The 22,807-nt window shown below is 44.8% G+C and overlaps 1 protein-coding gene across 2 annotated transcripts in view; it reads left to right on the top strand.

The window, feature by feature from the left end:
• The window catches only part of TNR (tenascin R), a 765,126-nt gene that overhangs the window by 658,492 nt on the left and 83,827 nt on the right, over positions 1 to 22,807 (top strand). For both annotated transcript variants that reach the window (XM_063939699.1, XM_063939698.1), the window contains exons 16-21: positions 885 to 1,015; positions 3,916 to 4,048; positions 8,973 to 9,124; positions 9,668 to 9,764; positions 14,383 to 14,544; positions 19,395 to 19,558. In XM_063939699.1, coding sequence (XP_063795769.1) covers positions 885 to 1,015; positions 3,916 to 4,048; positions 8,973 to 9,124; positions 9,668 to 9,764; positions 14,383 to 14,544; positions 19,395 to 19,558 — 839 coding nt within the window. The remainder of the gene's footprint in view (positions 1 to 884; positions 1,016 to 3,915; positions 4,049 to 8,972; positions 9,125 to 9,667; positions 9,765 to 14,382; positions 14,545 to 19,394; positions 19,559 to 22,807) is intronic.

Below are 22,807 nucleotides of genomic sequence, written 5' to 3'. Positions count from 1 at the left end.
TATATAATGCATTGTAAAGTGGGGGTCAGGGCTACAATGACGCAATTCACATTATCCTGGAGTAGGAGGCTGGCCTGCTCAGGGTGACTTGCCTTCCTGGCCGGGAGTGCCACCTGATTGTGAGGAGCCTCCTGGCAATTCTGGGAGAGTAGACAAGTATGACCTGTAGTATGGATTGGCAGTGCTGGAGGACTGGGGAATCGGGGCAGCTGATGTATGGGGGACTTTAGGGAAGGTTATTTATTTATTAACAGTGTCTTTTATATAGTGCAGCAAGTTCCGTTGCACTTTACAATTGCAAACAGTGAAAACATAAAAACAAATCAATTGCAAACAGTGAAAAAACAGGACTGGGTAATAACAAACAATAATAGAGGTAGGAAGGCCCTGCTCACAAGCTTACAATCTACAAGGAAAAGGTTAGGAACTGTCTAGTCTACAAACCATGAGCAGTAAGGCTGCAGATAATACAAGCTCTTTGGGTGACTTGTTTGTCTGTAATACAGTTAGCTGTATACTGCCACCAACATGACGTCACGCTTATTTTAAAAGTTTAAGTTGACCAATGTAAAACATTATTGAGACACTTTAAACCCAGGTAGGAAGAAGTACATTGTTTTTTTCTGGCAATCCTGGATATGTTGTACTGGAGAGTGCATGTAAATAACTATTGCATATTCTGTAGGTACAGTATGCTGTTACTTCAACAGAAGACCATACAGGTCTTTTGTATTTAAAGATATCCTTTAATCTTCATTTGTTTTAATTATTATTATTATTATTAGTGTTAGTATTAGTATTATTATTGCATTATTATTTATATCATTAAATTCATTAATGCACAAAAGACCTAAAAAAGTTAATCTCCTTTTAATTTGCATTAGATTTGGATCCTCCCACAAACTTGACAGCCACTGAGGTGACCAGAACAAGTGCTCTGGTGTCGTGGGTGCCGCCTATCTCTGCTATTGAAAACTACATTCTGACGTACAAATCTACTAACGGCACCAGAAAGGTGAGCGCTCAAAATGACTGCATGTCGGAGGGTAGGACATAATCCTAGTGTTCTTGAGGGATTGTGACCTGCTATTGTCATCCTGAGTTTATGATAACAGAACAGGTATTACGATGGTACAGATACTGTATAAATTAGCCACTTGTTTAATAGACTTAGCTGCGCAAATGCTATAGCCAGTGATTACCCTTGTTCAGTGGTGGAAGTAGTAAAAAACGTCTTAGTGGTACCGTGTGTGTGCGCTGTAGGCGCGCGCTGAAAAAATGGGCATGGCCACGTGCCACAAGGGGCGTGGCCAATGAAAATGGAGGGCGTGTCACCATGACACGCCCTCATTTCTCCTCACTCTTAGAGCATTCATTTATATTCCATATGTACCTTACCTTTATGGTGGTTTCTCACAATGGGGAACCTCTGAAGAAATGTATCCTCCCTGGTATGGCAGCGTCTTCAGTCGGTATTCACTATTCATGTAGGAAATCACATGGTCTGGAAGATGCCTGTTTCTGTAGGAATATAACCAAAGTCATCGTCATACAACAGAGATTCAACCAGATTCATGCCCCTGCATCTCTCAGCTACACCATTATCTCCCCCCTGCATCTCCCAGCCACACCATCATCATCTGCCCACCACACCATCATCTCCCCCCTGCATCTCTCAGCCACACCGTCTTCTCCCCCCTGCTACTCTCAGCCACACCACCATCTTCCCTGAATGTCTCTCAGCCACCCCATCATCTTCTCCATGCATCTCTCAGCCTGCCCCCTTTAATTCTATGTCTCTCAACCTGCCCCCCTCATTCTCTCAGCATCTCTAAGCTTGACCCCCCCTTCACTGTATCTCTCAGCCTGCCTCCTTTTCTGTGTCTCTCAGCCTGTGCCCCCCTTTCTTCATTCTGTGTCTCTGAGCCTGCTGCTCCCCCTCCTTCATTCTGTGTCTCTCAGCTCACCCCCCCCTTCATTCTGTGTCTCTCAGCCTGCGTTCCCCCCAACTTCATGTTGTGTTTCTCAGTCTGCGTTCCCCCTCCTTCCCTCCTGCACCACGCCCTCCTTCATTTTGTGTCTCTCAGCTTGCACCCCCCCTTCATTCTGTGTCTCTCAGCCTGCGCCCCTCCTTCCTTCTGTGTCTCTCAGCCTGCACCCCCCCTCCTTCATTCTGTGTCTCTCAGCTTGCGCGCCCCCCTTCATTCTGTGTCTCTCAGCCTGCACCACGCCCTCCTTCATTTTGTGTCTCTCAGCTTGCACCCCCCTTCATTCTGTGTCTCTCAGCCTGCGCCCCCTCCTTCCTTCTGTGTCTCTCAGCCTGCACCCCCCCTCCTTCATTCTGTGTCTCTAAGCTTGCGCCCCCCCCCTTCATTCTGTGTCTCTCGGCCTGCGTACCCCTCATCCTTCATTCTGTGTCTCTCGGCCTGCCTCCCCCCTTCTTCATTCTGTGTCTCTCGGCCTGCACCCCCCCCCTTCTTCATTCTGTGTCTCTCAGCCTGCACCACGCCCTCCTTCATTTTGTGTCTGTCAGCTTGCTCCCCCCTTCATTCTGTGTCTCTCAGCCTGCGCCCCCTCCTTCCTTCTGTGTCTCTCAGCCTGCACCCCCCCTCCTTCATTCTGTGTCTCTCAGCTTGCGTGCCCCCCCTTCATTCTGTGTCTCTCGGCCTGCGTACCCCTCCTCCTTCATTCTGTGTCTCTCGGCCTGCACCCCCCCCCTTCTTCATTCTGTGTCTCTCAGCCTGCACCCCCCCTCCTTCATTCTGTGTCTCTCAGCTTGCGTGCCCTCCCCCCTTCATTCTGTGTCTCTCGGCCTGCCTCCCCCCTCCTTCGTTCTGTGTCTCTCGGCCTGCACCCCCCCCCCCCTTCTTCATTCTGTGTCTCTCAGCCTACGCCTGCATTCACCCCTTCTTCAGTCTGTGTCTCTCAGCTTGCGCCCCCCCCTCCTTCATTCTGTGTCTCTCAGCTTGCGCCCACCCCCTTCATTCTATCGCTCAGCCTGCACCCCCCTCCTTCATTCTGTGTCTCACAGCCTGCGCCCCCCCTCCTTCATTCTGTGTCTCTCAGCCTGCGCCTCCCCTCCTTCATTCTGTGTCTCTCTCACTCACCCTGCACTCCAGGCACCGGCAGATGTAGAAGCAAGCCAGGGCTGCCAGGCAGATGTGCAGCAGGAGGAAGGAGCTGGTAGAGCTGCTGCCACCGAGCAAGTCCTGGGACCTCGGCTGCGGCGGTGTTTATTATTACGGCCGCTGTAGTGTGAGTGGGGGGTACGGCGTACCGGCAGCCAGATTCTTAATGGTACGCCGTAACCCGAGTGTACCACCACACCTGCAGGGTTGCATTTGTTATGCAGTATCTAGCACTGATGTTCATTGGAAAATACAATACGTCCCAATATCTCTTATGGTGGGAGATGCGTAAAACCTTCTAAAGAGAAAGAGTGGAGAAGTTCCCCACAGCAACCAATAAGTATCTAACTATCATTTATAAAGTACATCCTATAAATTGATAGCTACAGTAGAATCTGATTGGTTGCTATGGGCAACTTGTCCTCTTTAGAAACTGTGATAGACATGCTTTTGAAATATTCAGATTTTCAGCCAGTCAGGAGGTTACATCTAATGTGCCCCCTACATCTATAAGCAACGTATTGGGGCAATCCCCCAATTCTCGAACAGTCGCGTCGGGGGATCAGGGAAATGGAGCATGTTAAAAATGCAATATTCTGCGATACTTACCAGGATCAGAGGATCAGGATTTTTAAACTTGTTTAATATCCCGATCTCCCGACACAACTGTAAGGGGATAGGAGGATCGCCTTAATACGTAGTGTATGGGGGGCTTAAGTTCCGGATGAACAGAAAGAGTTGGTATAAATATACTACACCATGTTATTCACCTGCCTTTTATTGTTAGGAGCTGATTGTGGATGCTGAAGACTCATGGATCCGCCTGGAGGGACTGCTGGAGAGCACTGAATACAATGTCACCATACTGTCGGTACAGGATGGAGAGCGAAGTTCCATCGCTCACACAACGTTCACTACAGGTCAGTATACCTCATTGACACAAAGGCTTCATCATCTATCTAACATATGCTTGTACACTATGGCTGTCATCTCTGTTCTTACGGACAGTCCCTAAGGACGACTCCGGTTAAGCACTGTGCAATAAAACTGCTCTTCAGTCATTCTCAGGTATATTGTTGAAAAACATCCAGTGGAATGTGATCACATGCTGGCAGGGAGATGCAGCTTCCTCTACAACGTATTATTATCATTCCATTTACATGTGTTTTCAGTCATGTTCTGGAATCCTTGAATGGAGTCTTTAGATTATGATCTGCTGTTGAATATGGTTTAACAGTAGAAAAGCACCTGGTAGAAATAAAGAGATTCCACGCTATGATGTGGAATGGCTTCTCACATTACATATACAGCTTATTAGATTGTCAGATTTTTATAGCAAAAAATCACCATGAGTTTCCCACCTTTTCATGGCCTCATTTCCTGATAAGAGGTCTAGTTTTTATATGAAGACAATAAAGTTTTTATTTTTTGAAGAAAAAAAAAAAGTTTTTTTCAGAGAATAAAAGGACTTCCTGTTTGAACATGAAAACTTTCTTGATAAAGTACCTGTGCGGTATGAAATGCGTCTGAAGCAGGACCAGATAGCAGAGATTATTGTTAATACCAGCGCCGGCGCAATGACGTCACCATCAAGCAGTATGGAATACCCGACTGCCAGGCGCACCGCTCCCTAGCAACAGCCTGATTGCAATAGCTCCATAGACGGCACCCGACAACTGGAGTAGCACTCACAGTCACCGCATGGTCTCTTAAAGAGAAACCAACCACTGTAAAAGAAGCGTGTATTTTAATCTATTTCTGAAACAGCGCAGTTTGTGAACTGTTTGCTTGCTGTTGTGGTGAAGGTGTATTGTGACTGGACAAATGGCACCATTGCGAATAACTGTCATGGAAACTGCGGAGCACCACGTGCCACTAATGTGAGAATTAAACGTCAGCTACGAAGGTGCGTGAGGGCCGACCGACACGCTACAGTGGAGCAGCTCATCGTCAGAATGAACCTGGGGGCTACCAGACGCGTGTCTAAAATGACAGTTCAGCAAACTCTGCTGCTATGGGGCTCTGAAGCAAATGGATGGTCACTGTACCTATGTCAATGAAGGCGCATTGGCGGAAAAGGCTTCAATTTGCATAGCTGTATCGGAGTTGGACCTCTGCTGATTACCAAAGGGTTGCCTTCTCCGATGTGTCACGTTTTCTGCTTCATCAAATGGTTGGACGTTGGTGTGTCAGGCAACAAACATCGGAAAACAAACACCCTGCAACCATTGCTGGAAGAACACAAGCTGGTGGTGGCAGCGTTATAGTCTGGGGAATGTTTTTGTGGTATTCTCTGGGTCCACTCATCCATGAGGAAGGCACTTTCAACTGATTTGGTTTTGAATCCATCTTTGCAGATCACTTACACCCATACATGCTGATTGTCTTCCCCGGGGTGGATGGGATCTTCCAGCAAGACAATGCGACATGTCACATGGCTAGAAAGTCCGACAGTGGTTAGACAAGCACGACCAAGACTTCCAATACTTCCCTGGCCCCATAATTACCCGAACTTGAACCCAATTGAGCAGCTGTGGGACCACCTCTATCGTTGTGTTTGCTCTATGATACCTCAGCCACGCACCCTCCAGCAGCTGTGGGATGTACTACAGTCAGCCTTGTCTCCAGATACCTGTGACAACCTACAGCACCTTATTGAGTCACTCCCAGCCCGTCTAGCTGCTGTCCGTGCTGCACATGGCGGTTATTGCGGCTATTAGCTGGGGGACATTATAATGTGACTCAACCGCGTATAACTACATTTAACATCTCTTTCTTTTACACTATCACATAGCGCTCAATTATTGTCTGACACATTAGAAAAGCACCTGCATATACAGTAATTGTCTCTAATTTCCAGAGATAGCCGCAGGTTATAAAGATTTGTTCATGGATTTCTTGACGCAGTAAATGTCCCTTTTTATTAGTATTGACCAACTGCACTGTACAATCCCTCTTTTTCTATACACGGATTGCAATTACCACCATTATTCTTATTCTCTAGGATTAAATATTAATGGTGGTGCTGGTTCTGAATTGGGAGCAAAGCAAGAAAACAAGTACAGATGTGTCCTCACACATCCTTGCTGGAAAAAGACTTTCCTTTGTTCTGCTATTACTCGCTGTGCATGCACCTGCGAATGCCACTGTGGGAAACTACATACAACTGTGGGCAGCAGGAGCATATCATAGTATGCCACTGACTACCCCTCACTGTGCAGGGCAGCGGGAGCATCTTACTCCCGCTGCCTGCAAACGCAAGGTGATTCCCTGCATTTTGTGGCAGGGGTGTGCGTATGCCACGTTGTCCCAGGAGTCCTTGCCTGCAGTGTGAACGCATCGCAGGCAAGGATATATGAGGACACATCTGTAACTTTGCACTTAGAACAAACCATGCTGCAATGCGAGGGGAGCAAATACATTTATTTGTTTTTTGCTTGCAGGGTGGATACTGACTGCTTTTGCATGTATCCACAAATGCTGGATAGCTTTATATTTACAGATGTAGCCACACTCATCATGGCTACATCTAGGCGTGAATGCGCCTCGTTTGCTGCGACCACGTTTGCCGCAGCTAAGCATGGGCGGGTACGAGTAGGTGAACCCGGCGTGCACGTACTGCCGCGACAAAGCCACGATGAGCGTGCCTACATCTGTACATTGCAATTGTCTTTTAGTTTGGAGTTGGACACGCCCATCCCAGATCTAAACCTCTGCACGTTTTAAATCAGCCGCACATTGGGGGTAATTCTGAGTTGATCGCAGCAGGAACATTGGCCCTCATTCCGAGTTGTTCGCTCGCAAACTGCTTTTAGCAGCTTTGCACACGCTAAGCCGCCGCCTACTGGGAGTGAATCTTAGCATAGTAAAATTGCGAACGAAAGATTAGCAGAATTGCGAATAGACACTTCTTAGCAGTTTTTGAGTAGCTCCACACTTACTCGGCAACTGCGATCAGTTCAGTCAGTTTCGTTCCTGGTTTGACGTCACAAACACTCCCAGCGTTCACCCAGACACTCCCCCGTTTCTTCAGACACTCCCGCGTTTTTCCCAGAAACGGCAGCGTTTTTTCGCACACACCCATAAAACGGCCAGTTTCCGCCCAGAAACACCCACTTCCTGTCAATCACATTACGATCACCAGAACGAAGAAAAAACCTCGTAATGCCGTGAGTAAAATTCCTAACTGCACAGCAAATTTACTTGGAGCAGTCGCAGTGCGAACATTGCACATGCGCAATTAGCGGAAAATCGCTGCGATGCAAAGAAAATTACAGAGCGAACAACTCGGAATGACCACCTTTGTTAGCAGTTGGGCAAAACCATGTGCACTGCAGGGGAGGCAGATATAACATGTGCAGAGAGAGTTAGATTTGGGTGTGGTGAGTTCAATCTGCAATCTAAATTGCAGTGTAAAAATAAGCAGCCAGTATTTACCCTGCACAGAAACAAAATAACCCACCCAAATCTAACTCTCTCTGCAAATGTTATATCTGCCCCCCCTGCAGTGCACATGGTTTTGCCCAACTGCTAAAAAAATTCCTGCTGCGATCAACTTGGAATTACCCCCATACTGTATAAGAATTAAAGAAGGGTTTTTAAAAATACATAAACATCTGAGCTGTGTGACTAGAATTTTATATACATTGCAAAAATCTGACCGGATGTGGTTGGCATCACGACGGTCAAAAGACCGCTTCCGGAGTCCCGACTGCTGTCAGAATGTCAATGCCGGAATCCCAACATCTGACATCCCATTTACTGCCAAACTCTGAAAAACATACAAAAATAGTCAAACAAACAAATTTGGTTAAACTGATTTAACCAATTTATCTGAACAACCGTTTTTGTCAGTTTTCCAGCATTTTAAAACAAATGGTAATTTGTCATTGGCTCCCATATATTACCAGATTTCCATTCCAACCAGCCAAATTGGACAATAAATCTTTAGGTATATGGCCAGCTTTAATAAATAGACCTCTTAGGGGTCTATTTTCTAAGCCTTAGCTGGAGATAAAGTCGACGGAGATAAAGTACCAGCCAATCGGTTCCTACCTGCCATGCCACAGGCTGTGTTTCAAAAATGACAGTTGGTAGCTGATTGGCTGGTACTTTATCTCCGTCCAATTTATCACCATCCAAGGCTTATTAATAGACCCCTGTATCTTACAGCACGGGTGGACAGAGCAGGATGGCACGTTCACATGGGATGTGACCATGTCACAGTCTATGTTGCCACAACAAGTAGTTGATAAAGAAGATGTTGGTGATACATTTTTCTCAGCATGGCTACTGTAAAGTCATACAATATACTTCTTATCCATGTATAACAATGTTTCCAGCTAACTTCATACTATAACATGGCTCTACTCATGGAATTAGACCCTAAATATTGAGTCAGCCCAATGTGTGAGATATAGACAGGTCTGAGAACCTAAGTGGTCACATAGGTGCTACTGGTTAGGGGTCACCTAAATCATTGAATGAGTGACATCATGTCATAAAATTAGTCATTTAGGGTCTCTAATGCCCCCACAGTTTCTCCTCATACTGAGATCTGGTCATTGACATGGACCACCGTCCCTCCACTCCTTCCGTTTGCTTAGGTAAGCAGCAGTAGGGGTTGAGGTGCTGTCTCTATGAGAGGTAAGGGGTGCACCTTCTTTGGGAGATGAGCTTCACTTCCTCTGGTCCTAGTTACATGAGTATTTCTTAGCATGTCTCTGAACGCAATTCTCACTTGTTCATGGAGGTTTTTCTGTGCCCTATGTTATGTACTGTAAGTGTAACAGGACATTGGACAAGTAAATCAGTAGACTTAATCCATCCTATATCTCTGTTCAGGTGGAAGAGTGTTCTCCCACCCCCAGGACTGTGCGCAGCATTTACTGAATGGCGACACGCAGAACGGAGTCTATACCCTCTACCTTAATGATGACCAGAGTCAGAGTGTACCAGTGTTCTGTGACATGACCACTGATGGAGGAGGCTGGATTGTGAGTAGATGAAAGCAGAGCAGTATAATATTACTGTTTCCCGGTTCCCAGCACTGTTGCACTAGCATGACCTGCAAGATAACAGATTTTTCATAACCATAAATCTGTCTCCTGCATCGGGACCTGGGTTTCTTTCTATCCACACAGAAACTGGCTCCCATTATTGAATATATTTGGTACCAGTCCTTTTTTTAGTATGAAAATACTGAGAAAAAGTACCAGTACTCGCCTAATGTTACATACAAGATTGGTAGTTTCTTCCATACTTTGGGCAAGTCTTCAAATGCTTATTTTATTAATTTCATAAATTATTTCTTCCTGTTTGTCAAACTAGCCATAAGATTTAAAAATACAGTAATATGTGCCAGTACTGTGCCCCAGTGAAGGCCATCAGACAGAAAGCACTGTGTGGTACTATTCCTCTGGAAGATAATTCCATATCTCCACTATGGTGATCAGAAGCATCTAACATAACACTACTCTGTGTTGCATGTAATTAAATATTTAACCCGTCACATCTGATGACATATCCTTTCCTTGTAGGTGTTTCAGAGACGTCAGAATGGTCTTACAGATTTTTTCCGGAAGTGGGCCGACTATCGTGTGGGTTTTGGGAACCTTGAGGATGAATTTTGGCTGGGTAAATCACATCATAATTATAAATAATAAACACACTTTGGGGGTGATGTATCAAACCTTCTACAGAGTACATGTGGAGGTGTTGCCCATAGCAACCAACTTCTAGCTATCATTTATCTAGATAATTCTATAAAATGATAGCTAGAAACTGATTGGTTACTAGGGGCAACATCTTCCAATTGTCCTTTTTAGAAGTTTAATACATCTCACAAGCTATCACATTTTGGTCTGTCTTTTACCATATTGACTCAGCTACATTTCTAAAATAAACTTTTTACCTAGATAGTCTTATTGTATACGTAGCTAAAATGAAAGAGTGTGATAAGTAAGATGAGATATTAAACAAATATCACTTGTTGATCTCCAGGAAAATGGAGCAGGCACCATTTTCCCAGTGATTTTTGTAGTGCTCATGCACAGATATCTGCAAACATGGTGTCCGCACCCTGGTTTCTGTGGTGCCAATGTAGAGGTAATAAGAGTAAATGGATGCAGAGTGTGTGGTGTGGGCCTCTCTGGACCCATGTCACCAATTATAGATATGCCCATGGCTTGTACTGAAATGTACCTACAATAATGTAGGCAGACATTTTGTTAGCTGAGCCAACATTCATGAAAATGCAGCCTATGCACTCAGTAGGACATGCCTCTGCAATGTATCTAGTTACCAGTGAATGGTGTGGTCGTACTGAACAAAACATTGGTTGAGCCAATCAAATGTCTGCTTCCGCTGTGTATAGGTTGCAGTTGTAATTAAATGAACTTTAAATGAAAATGAAAACATTCCTTATCTCAGCCTAAACAGTAGATTTTTTCTATTGCATCTTACTAACCTAAGAGTATGGCGCTGCAAAACACTTGTGGAGCCTTATAAATTACATGTAATAATAATAATATTAATAATAATCATCAGCAAATGAACTCCAAGCTCAAATGTAGCAAATACACACATACATTTTCTATTTGCAGAATACCTTCTTATGCAAGTAATCATTTAATATATATGGGGAGATATATCAAACCTTAGAGAAAGATAAAGTGGAAAAGTTGCCCATGGTAACTAATCAACTTTTAGCTATTATTTACGTAGCACAGTCTATAAAATGACAGTAACAAGTTGACTGGTTGCTATAATAAACTTTCCACTTTTGGGGGAGATGTATCAAGACGTGTATGTAAAGAGGAGAGAAATGGACAAGTGGAGCAGTTGCCCATAGCAAACAATGAGTTTTAAGGTTGCATTTGTCACTTACATTCTATAAAATTATAAGTAAAAGCTGCTGTGGGCAATTTATCCACTTAATATATGCACATACACCCAGTTGATTTTTTAGGGGTATATTCAATTAGTGTCGATCCTCTCAAACAAAGAGTATCCGACACTTCACTATTCAATTTGCGGGCCTTTTTTTCGACAGGTTTTTGCCCGTTTTCACAATGTTGATCTGACTTTTTTAAAGTGGAGTCGGCATTGTCAGAAACGTGCCAAAAACCTGTCGGAAGTGCCCGCAAATTCGATAAAAAACGTGGATCCACGGCTAATCCGCCAATCCAAGTGTTTTCCAACAAGTCAGAAAAACGGCACTGGAATTGAATAGGTCGAATACAGATTCGACCTAATAAAGTTGAAGAGTGCAGTTTTTCCAACTTGTTGGAAATTCCGACACTAATTGAATAGACCCCTTAGACATGAAGTAGACTCTGTGAATTACGTTATATACACATTAAAGTTAAACATGTACTTTGGACGTATTACTAATGAAGAGCTCAGGTATCTACTTTATTGTATATTTATAGTGAATGAATTTAAAGCCTTGCTTATGTAGACTCCATTACTAGAACGTCTAATGGTGAACCCCCGTTATGTGGTTTGGCATTGTGTAACTGTCCCTTTTGCCCCCTTTTTAAGATATTATCAGTTAAGCATGTGGCCGTACTTTGTAATTTTCCTTATATACCCTCAGACAAAACATTATAACCACAGACAGGTGAAGTGAATTGGTTATCTAATTATGATGGCACCTGTCAAGTGCTGGGATATATTGGGCAGCATGTGAACACTCAGGGGCTAATTCAGACATGATCACTGCTGTGTGTTTTCGAACAGCGGGCGATCAGCTCTGAACTGCGCAATCCAGGTCTGAACTGGCATCTCAGCCCAGCGATCTCCTCTGCCTGATTGACAGGCAGAGGCGTTCGCTGGGCGGAAGGGGGCGGGCCTGCGGCGTTTGGCTGCCGTTTTGGAGTGTGGTCCGGGCAATGCAGGCGTGCCTGCACCGTGCGGGGGGGGGGGGGGGGGGCGCGGCGGCTGCCTAACGTCACGTGCAGCCGCTGCGACCCAGGATGCGACAGGTAGCTCCCTGCCAGCGCGCATGAGCTGCGCAGGTAGAGAGCTTCTTTTTTAATTACAATAGCATCGCCGCTGTGCGATGCCTTTTTATACTTGTGGCGGGGGGGGGGGGGGGTAGGGTCTGACATGCGGTGCGGACTAGCCCTGTGCTGGGCATCCCCCGCATGTCAGAGTAAATGATCATAGATGTGCTAAATTTAGCCCATCTACGATCAACTCTGAATTACCCCCTCAGCTCTTGGAGTTGATGTGTTGGAAGCAGGAAAAATAGGCAAAAGCCAAATTGTGATGGCTAGGCAACTGGGTCAGAGCATCTCCAAAGTGGCAGATCTTGTAGGGTGTTCCCCGTATGCAGTGCTTAGTACATAACAAAAGTGGTCCAACCGACCAACAAGTCACATCGATGCACTTGGGGAGCAAAGGCTAGCCCATCTGGTATGATGCCATATGAGAGCTACTATAGCACATTTTGCAGAAAACATTAATGCTGACTATGATAGAAAGGTATCAGAACACACAGATGCATCACAGCTTGCTGTGTATGAGGCTGCATTACCGCTGACCGGTCAGATCGCCCATGCTGGCCCCTGTCCACTACCGTAAGTGGCTACAATGGCCAAGTGAACTGGATCATGGAGAAAGGAAATAATGTGGCCTGGTCTGATGAATCACTTTTTCTTTTACATCATGTGGATGGCCAGTTGTGTGTGCGTCATTTACCTGGGGAAGAGAAGTCATCAGGATGCACTATGGTTAGAAGGTAAGCCGGAGGCAGTGTGATGCTCTGAGCAGTGTTCTGCTAGGAAACTATAGATGTATGCTGTATGTGGATGATGGTCGGAAGTTGCATCATTGCATCCCTTCATGGCAGTGATATTCCCTGCTGACAGTGGCCTCTTTCAGCAGGATAAGACACCCTGCCACACTGCAAAAATTATTTGAGGAACATGACAAAGAGTTCAAGGTGTTGGCTTGGCCTCCAAATTTCCAATATCTTAATCTTATGGTGCATCTGTGAGATGTGCTGGAAAAACAAGTCTGAGCCATGGAGGCCCCACTTCGCAACTTACAGGACTTAAAGGATTTACTGCAATGATTAAGTGCCAGACACCACAGGACAGTTTCAGAGGTCTTATGCAGGGTTGCCGCCTCATCCCTTTAATTCTGGATACAAATTAATTACACAGGTTCTGTGGCTGGCTGACTTCAAGACTCCATTTCGCCTGGTTTTAATCAGCCACAGAACCTGTGTAATTAATATGTCTAGAATTAAAGGGATGAGGTGGCAACCCTAGTCTTGTAGGGTCCATGCCTCAGCGGGTCAGAGCTGTTTTGGTGGCACGAGGTGTGCTGACACAATATTGGGCAGTGGTTTCATTGTTATGGCTGATGATTGTATATAATGTAGCTGAGAAGTAACAGTAGGTCCATAGTGTTTTTTTTTTTTCTTTTTCTTTTTATTAGTAAAATAGAGCATAGATTATTCTCACTGTTACTACTTGCATTGAAGAACATTATTTCCCCCCTAAAACAGTGCTAGATTTACATGACTATAATGCTGCAGGAGGGAAGACGGCATGTTGTTCCATGCTGGTGACAGAATGAGACAGTCAGCTGCCACATCAGCTATAATTACTTTCTCTTTTTGGAAGCTGGCAACAAGAGAAGCATAAGACAGCTATTACTGTTCTGCAGGGAGCTGGTCCATCACATATGCCTTAATCACAGAAATACCATTTTTATTATTCTTAGAGATTTATTTCCAAAATTACATTTCTACTAGTAGGAGTATATATCTGGGTTTTAGTTTTCTACTAATTAATGCAAATATACCAGGAACACACTGGTAAGGACAATCAAACGAATATTTGTATTAACGCAGTGGTTCCCAAACTTTTTTGAATCACTGCGCCCTAGAGAATCAGCATTTATTTCATGGTACCTGTAAGTTTTTTTTGATAAATGCAAAAAAAAAAAAAAAAATTAATTAAAAAAACCAAGTCTACCTGTCATCCTTAGGTTCTGGTACGTGATGGTGTACAGTTTTTGCTTCTGATTGTCCACATGTATTATGATTGTTAGCCACCAGCACTGGTTTTACTTATTACTTTGACCATAAATCATTTGATATGGTCCTGGTCCTGGACCACCAAGCCAAGGCGCCCCTGCAAGAGCCTCGCGGCACCCCAGGGTGCCATGGCACAGTTTGAGATTCACTGTACTAACATACAGTATAAAGCACACTCATTTATTGTTACTACATCCACAGGGCTGGATACGCTTCATCAGCTTACTTCTCAGGGCCGTTACGAGCTGAGAATTGACATGCGCGAAGGACAGGAAGCCGTGTATGCATATTATAACAAGTTTTATGTAGGCGATCCACGGAGCATGTACAAACTGCGCATCGGGGACTACAACGGGACTTCAGGTATAAAGTATAGATGTTTTTTAAAGCTCAGCCTGATACACGGGGGTTTCCATAAGTACCGGGGCAGTGAATGAAAGCTGCTACTGTATATTTACTCTAACAATTGGGATTTGAAGCAGTAATGATGAAATCTGGGGAAACTACAGAATGTCAGCCTTTATTTCTATGTATGTCTGGTGCTGTATGTTGTGTCACTTTAGATGGAACTCACATTCTATGTTCAGTCCCTCATTACAGGAGAATATTGGGACAGATGGCTGTGAAGTATTTGTTCTTGGTCACATCAGGTCAGGCTACTTAAGTTATGACATCATTGTCCCATCATGTGGTGACCATATCTGCCCCAGTACAGTGTAAATGCTGAACCTGGTCACTCCCAGCCTCATGGACAGTGATACAACTCAGAAGTAAGAGGCTGTATTGTAGCACCCGGATATTACAGCCAGGACCGTTGAGAGCTCATACAAGGCCAGGTACTGAGGATTTGGGGGGTGTGGCCAAATCCTAGGGAAGGGGTGACATTGGCACACCCCGGGAGGTGCGACTGTCCCACCTGTAACACTACTCTTCAGCCCACTACTGCTAGACACTGTGTAACAGCTGCAGTGGCACATGGGGCAGTGAGAGAGGGGAGACTGCTGTTGCTCAGCGGCAGAAGTCTCTCCTCCCAGACCTGCAAAGTGGGACCGTGTTTTCCTCAACAGTAACCTGAGTCTTTCCAACTGGCCCGGGTAAGTAGTACCTGCTCCTCCCCTTGGCGCCCCTGATTGCAGTACTGAATTCACTTTGTTAATATAAATACTAGGCACTGGCACTTTTCTACAACAAAATTAGAAATCCACCATATAGAGCATAGTCAGAAAGCAATGTGGGCTAAAATTGTACAGAGCGCCTTTGTGCAATTATAATGCAGAATTTCTCCAAATATCAGTCGGAGGAGCACACTGTTTCCACTACAGAAGAGAAATATAATTAAGTTGGAAAAATAAAGTTTTGCCAAATATTGCATTTAAAGACAAGTAACACACAATGCGCCCATGTACACCGATGTACACCGCACAACCTGCACCCACTATAGACATGCCACTGAGCACAGGTATAACTGCAGTACAGGGAATAAAGGGCCTGAATCATGTTTGTAAGTAAAGCCGGTCTGGCTCTCTGCAGCAAACTCTGCCATTCTGGAGCTTGTAGTGCTTGTCTGTCCCGGTCTGGGGTGTCGTTTCTGGGGGGAAGGAAGGGGGGGGGGGTGCCTGTGACAGCTGTCACTGGAGAGGGAGAGATTACAGCCTCTCCGTATGGTCTGGGTATGGGGTGGTGGGGGTCATTCTGACTTGATCGTAGCTGTGCTAAATTTAGCACAGCTACGATCATCTTCCCAGACATGCGGGGGGACACCCAGCACAGGGCTAGTTCGCCCCGCATGTCAGTCCGGCTTCCACCCTACACAAGTACAAAAGCATTGCACAGCAGCGATGCTTTTCTACTTGAAGAGTAACTCCCGACCAGCGCAGCTTCTGCGGCTGGCTGAGAGTTACTTGTCGCTGCGGCCCGCCCCCCGCACGGTCCGGCCACACCTGTGTTGGCCGTACCGTGCCCCGGAAACGGCGGCTAAATGCCGGCGTGCCGCCCCCTCCCACCCAGCGAATGCCTCTGCCTGTCAATCAGGCAGAGGTGATCGCTAGGTACTGACGGCCTTAGACACTATGGCACCGGTGCATGCACAGTTTCAACCCGATCGCTGCAGCGTGCGATCGGGTCGGAATGACCCCCAATAACCGTAATGGTCTGGATCATACAGAGGGGCAGCTGTCACAGGCACCACCTCACCTTCCCCCACCACCCTTCCTGGACCAGGATGGATGAGCACTACAAGCTCCAGAATGGCAGAGTTTGCTACAGGGAGCCATTTTGGTTCAGGGTTCGGACTGTTCCAGTTTTTACTTAATCCCCAAAAAAACAAGCAAAAACCACACCTAATGGACCAAATGTTTTCTCTCATCTGAGCCACACTGCTGTGTTGTGGGGTGCGGAGTGGGCGGTGATGGCCTCTGTTTCTCCAAATGGAGGCATGTTGCCGACATTGCGGTGGAGGGAAAAGGCCTGGATCTACATCAGAGGACAGATATTTCCTGGCCTCTGTGTAGGACTTGCAGCGGCCAGTTTGCGCATCCCCATGGGTCACACAGTCGCATGGTGCCGGGGAAGGTCCGATTCTGCATGCTTGGATGCAGTTCTGATCAGTAATGCACCCTTATTAGTGCTAAAGCTGTTGCTTATCTCTTTGGCATACACCAGCAAACATGGAGCCATTTCAAGCTCAGTCTGTAGTTTCTTCAGATGTCTTCCAAGAGATTGGGAGGTCGGGAACCAAATACCATGTGCAGCACATAAGACGCTGGCCTCCCGATCTGACCTCACAGGAGCGTTTAATATTCCTACATGCACATGCACACTATCGAACTATCCAATTATCTGATCAATAATAGTTTAGTGTGTACCAGCTAAAGTATGTATGTTTGTATGTATGTATGCATGCATGTGTTCTAGTCTAGGTAATAGATGTTTTGTTGTGTATATGTATTATATATGTATACATACATATATATATATATATATATATATATATATAGAGTGCATGTGGAAAGTATTAACAGCGCTTCACTTTTTCCACATTTTGTTACAGTCTTATTCCAAAATGGAATAAATTCACTTTTCCCTCAAAATTCTGCACACAATACCCCATAATGACAACGTGAAAAGTTTTTTTTCAGATTTTTGCAAATTTATTAAAAATAAAAAACTAAGAAATCACATGTACATAAGTATTCACAGCTTTTGCCATGATGCTCAAAATTTAGCTCAGGTGTATCCTGTTTCCACTGATCATCCTTGAGATGTTCCTACAGCGTCATTGGAGTCCACCTGTGATAAATTCAGTTGATTGGACATGATTTGGAAAGGGACACACCTATCTATATAAGGTCCCACACTTGACAGTGCATGTCTGAGCACAAACCAAGCATGAAGTCAAAGGAATTGTCTGTAGACTTCCAAGACAGGATTGTCTCGAGGCACAAATTTGAGGAAGGGTACAGAAAAATAGCTGCTGCTTTGAAGGTCCCAGTGAGCACAGTGGCCTCCATCATCCAAAAAAGAAGAATTTCGGAACCACCAGGACTCTTCCTAGAGCTTGCCGGCTGTTTAAACTGAGCATTCGGAGGAGAAGGGACCTAGTCAGGGAGGTGACCAAGAACCCGATGGTCACTCTGTCAGAGCTACAGCATTCCTCTGTGGAGAGAGGACAAACATCTCTGCAGCAATCCACCAATCAGGCTTGTATGGTAGAGTGGCCATATGGAAGCCACTCCTTAGTAAAAAGCACATGGCAGCCTGCTTGGAGTTTGTCAAAATGCATCTGAAGGATGCATAAGAAACAAAATTCTCTGGTCAGATGAGACACAGATTGAACTCTTTGGTGTGAATGCCAGGCGTCATGTTTGGAGGAAACCAGGCACAGCTCATCACCAGGCCAATACCATCCCTACAGTGAAGCCTGGTGATGGCACCATCATGCTGTGGGGATGTTTTTCAGTGGCAGGAACTGGGAGACTAGTCAGTATAGAGGGAAAGATGAATTCAGCAATGTACAGAGACATCCTGGATGAAAACCTGCTCCAGAGCGCTCTTGAGTCAGACTGGGGCCGACGGTTCATCTTTCAGCAGGACAACGACCCTAACCACACAGCCAAGATATCAAAGGAGTGGCTTCAGGACAACTCTGTGAATGTCCTTGAGTGAACCAGCCAGAGCCCAGACTTGAATCCGATTGAATATCTCTAGAGAGATCTGAAAATGGCTGTGCACTGACGCTTCCCATCCAACCTGATGGAGCTTGAGAGGTGCTGCAAAGAGGAAGGAGCGAAACTGCCCAAAGATACAGTAGGTGTGTCAAGCTTGGGATCCGGTCTCTAGGTCGACAGTAGCTAGGTCGACACTATCTAGGTCGACCACTATTGGTTGACAGTAACTAGGTCAACTTTGTTTCTCGGTCGACAGGGTCCCTAGGTCGACATGTTCTAGGTCGACAGGTCAAAAGGTTGACATGAGTTTTTCACTTTTTTTCTTTTTTTTAACCTTTTCATACTTAACGATCCACGTGGACTACGATTGGAACGGTAATCTGTGCTGAGCGAAGCGAGGCACCTTGCCCGAAGCATGGCGAGTGAAGCGAGCTATGCGAGGGGACACGGTGCACTAATTGGGGTTCCCGGTCACTTTACGAAGAAAACGACACCAAAAAAACATAAAAAACTCATGTCGACCTTTTGACCTGTCAACATAAATACCCTGTCGACCTAGAGACCCTGTCGACCTAGTTACTGTCGACCAATAGTGGTCGACCTAGACACTGTCGACCTAGTTACTATCTACCTTCCATACCACACCCGTCAAGCTTGTGGCATCATATTCAAAAAAACTTGAGGCTGTAACTGCTGCCAAAGGTGCATCAACAGAGTATTGAGCAAAGGCTGTGAAATGTTTTCACGTTGTCATTATGGGGTATTGTGTGTAGAACTTTGAGGGAAAAAATGAATGTATTAAATTTTGGAATAAGGCTGTAACATAACAAAATGTGGAAAAAGTGAAACGCTGTGAATACTTTCTGAATGCACTGTACACACACACACACACACACACACACACACACACACACATCCTGCATTTGCCCATGTAAAGTGCACCCAGATTCTGCAAAAAGAGGAACCATTTGTGTGCTTTAGTTTAGTATAAATGCAGAACTACTGCCGAAATACTAAATATTTGCATTAATATTGTGTTTCCTGAAGGGGATTCCCTTACTTACCACCAGGGGCGCCCATTCTCTACCAAGGACAGAGACAATGATGTTGCTGTAACAAACTGCGCCTCGTCATATAAAGGAGCCTGGTGGTATAAGAACTGTCACCGCACCAACCTGAATGGAAAATATGGAGAGTCAAGGCACAGCCAGGTAATAAGCAGCTGGACTTGTTGTATTTCAGATAATGGAAAAAATGGATTATATTTCTAAAGGTGTAAACTTGCTTGTGTGGTTCTAAGCACAGGCCGCTTATCTGCTATGGGGTTCATGTACAGATGAACGCATTACTGCCCTGAATGCTAGAAGGTAAAGACACATGTATGACAAGCGCAGTTACTTTAGGTGTTCAGTCAGGAACTGGCATATGTGCTAGGTGTACATCGGAAGCAACAAGTATAGCATAGTAATTACACTACTGCTGCACTGTGCAGTCCTGTAGTGTGGGCGGGCTGGACAATGACTGGGGGCAAGTCAGATATTCTCAAGGTGCCCCCCCACCCAGAGCAGACTACTGCTGCACTGTGCAGTTCTGTGGGGGGGGGCGGGCCGGACAACGAGGGGGGCAAGCCAAATATTTTCAGGGTGCCCCCCTCCCCAGCCAGAGCAGACTACTGCTGCACTGTGCAGTCCTGTAGTGGGGGCTGGTTGAACGACAAGGGGGGCAGGCATTCCCATCCTCACAAGGAAGCGAGGATAGGAACAGAGGCAAGTACTGTAGGATGCCACACACTGGGGCAGATGTATTAACCTGGAGAAGACATAAGGAAGTGATAAACCAGTGATATGTGCAAGGTGATACACGCACCAGCCAATCAGCTCCAATATGTATATTAACAGTTAGGATCTGATTGGCTGGTGCCTTTATCACCTTGCACATATCACTGGTTAATCACTTCCTTATGCCTTTTCCAGGTTAACACATCTGCCCCACTGACCGTTATAAAGAGGAAGGAGCAGAACAAGGTGAGGACAAAAAGTGATGCAGGAAAACTGGTGGGAAATGTTCTTTGAGTAATGAGTAACTTTTAAAGACATTTCTTAATTTTTTATTTTGGACTGAATTAAATCCAAACCCAATTATGTTATGTTGCATTTTGATGGCGTGCACTGGTGTATTCTTGTTTTTGTTGTTTTTCTATTTAAAGACCATTAAATACAAAGTTCTGTCTATAAAGAATCAATGGTACCTGTTACTGCTTTCACCTGCTTGTTTTTTACAATGCACTATAGTGAGCCCAAGTACTGATTACTCTAGGAAAACTCTAAGTAGATAGGCACTTTTATGTAGGAATATAGGTCCTAGAGGTCTAATACATATTATTAAGAAATATGCCTATAAAGGGGAACATAACCTTTGCAAGTCTGTTCATGAATAAGTGTGCAATTTTCTACTCCCCGCCATTGCATTTACTAAAGATTTTCTATCTTAGCATCCTCAAAATCTTAATTGGCTGTGGTGATAAGCTCAGCGTTTGGCTCACTATTCTGCATTTACAGTACAGGTACCATAACAGAAAAAAGTGTTTTACATTTACAGTACCCACCAAATTATTGTCAACTAGCTTTAGACATTCTTAACTGGATTCCGCTATAACAGAGAGAGAATACTGATGCGGGATCTCTATGCTGTTATGAAAATCAGCCCCAGACTTGACAGCACTGGGCACTTCAACCCCCCTACCCCACCCACCCACCCACCCTCCAAGAGGTCACAAGGTCATGCTGTAAGGTACTGGTACTCTTCAGAAGTCTCATTTGTTATGGGAGATAGAGAAACAAGGATTGGATTAAGACCCCTCTAGTGCCTACTTTACCATTCCAATGAGTTTTGGAGACTTTTTTTAAAGTTTTTATTTTTAATTATTTTGTATAATGGTTATACAAAATAATTAAAAATAAAAACTTTAAAAAAGTCTCCAAAACTCTCACTCCCTTTGTTCACTACTTTATAAGTGAAGTTGAATATTCTTCTTTGTTCATGACCAGTACATGTAACACAAGGATTAACAGAAAGGTATAAGATAGTACACTTGCTCAACAGAGAGACTACACAATGATGACTAACAACACAGCGCCACCTACTGTTCCCTCAGTATAGTTTCCAAAGTAAAACTCAGCCTGGAACTGTTGCCATCCTTAAACAAACATTACACTCCCAGTAAGTCTGTAACAGTAACAAAGATTTCTCATGTGTATAAAACTGCTGGAAGACTCTCCTTCAAGTCAGCAGCCTTTGATCCGTGATTGTTGGGGCATTAAAACCACTGGGTAAGTGACTTTTTGTCACTCATTCAATGTTTTAGGCACGTCTTAACCATTGGTGTCCTAGGTTTTGCCTATTGGTATCTCTTGACCTGGTTCTTATCTTGGAAATTGGAAATCTATTGTCCTACAGAAACCAAATTGAGAGACACTTTTGCAACCAAATGCAGAACAACTCAGATATTTTGTGGAATAGTTTTGAAAATCTCTCTTGTCTCTAATTCAATAAAATCCATAAAATGCTGTTGTGCAAGGTTACAGCAAGAAAAACAGCACTTATGAGGGTCAGTAGATATCGAATATAAATAAGTCAGATATTTGCAGCCAAATCAAGCTGGAATGGTTTGGAAAGCTGAACTTTGGGGGTCATTCCGAGTTGATCGCTCACTAGCTGTTTTTAGCAGTCGTGCAAACGCTATGCCGCCTCCCACTGGGAGTGTATTTTAGCTTAGCAGAAGTGCAAACGAAAGGATCGCACAGCGGCTACAAAATATTTTTGTGCAGTTTCAGAGTAGCTTCAGACCTACTCAGCACTTGCGATCACTTCAGACTGTTCAGTTCCTGTTTTGACGTCACAAACACGCCCTGCGTTCGCCCAGCCACGCCTGCGTTTTTCCTGGCGCGCCTCCCTTTTTTTTGGAACACTCCCTGAAAACGGTCAGTTGACACCCAGAAACGCCCACTTCATGTCAATCACTCTGCGGCGGCCATTGCGACTGAAAAGCTTCGCAAGACCTTGTGTAAAAATACATCGGTCGTTGTGAAAGTACGTCGCGCGTGCGCACTGCACCGAATACGCATGCGCAGAAGTGCCAATTTTTCACTTAATCGCAGCGCAGCGAACATTTTCAGCTAGCGATCAACTCGGAATGACCCACTTTATGCATAGTTTGTTGCCTGGTGGGAACCAAGAATGAAAACTGAAGACTTTAGACGCAATGATTACAATTTCAGAGCAGTTTCTTGATCTTTTTTTGTGCGCTCTTCTCCTACATCATAGAGAAGTGGTGTTTGCTTCAGAGTGATATTCTATATTGTGTTATTCTTACTAAGATCCATTTCATAAGTTCAACAAGAATGCGCATTCAGGATACATTTTTGTGTTATGAATAGGTATGATGAGGATTTAAAGCATTT

This window comes from Pseudophryne corroboree, chromosome 9 (assembly GCF_028390025.1).
Source record: "Pseudophryne corroboree isolate aPseCor3 chromosome 9, aPseCor3.hap2, whole genome shotgun sequence".
Lineage (NCBI taxonomy): Eukaryota > Metazoa > Chordata > Amphibia > Anura > Myobatrachidae > Pseudophryne > Pseudophryne corroboree.
This window is presented reverse-complemented; position numbering and strand designations above follow the sequence as displayed.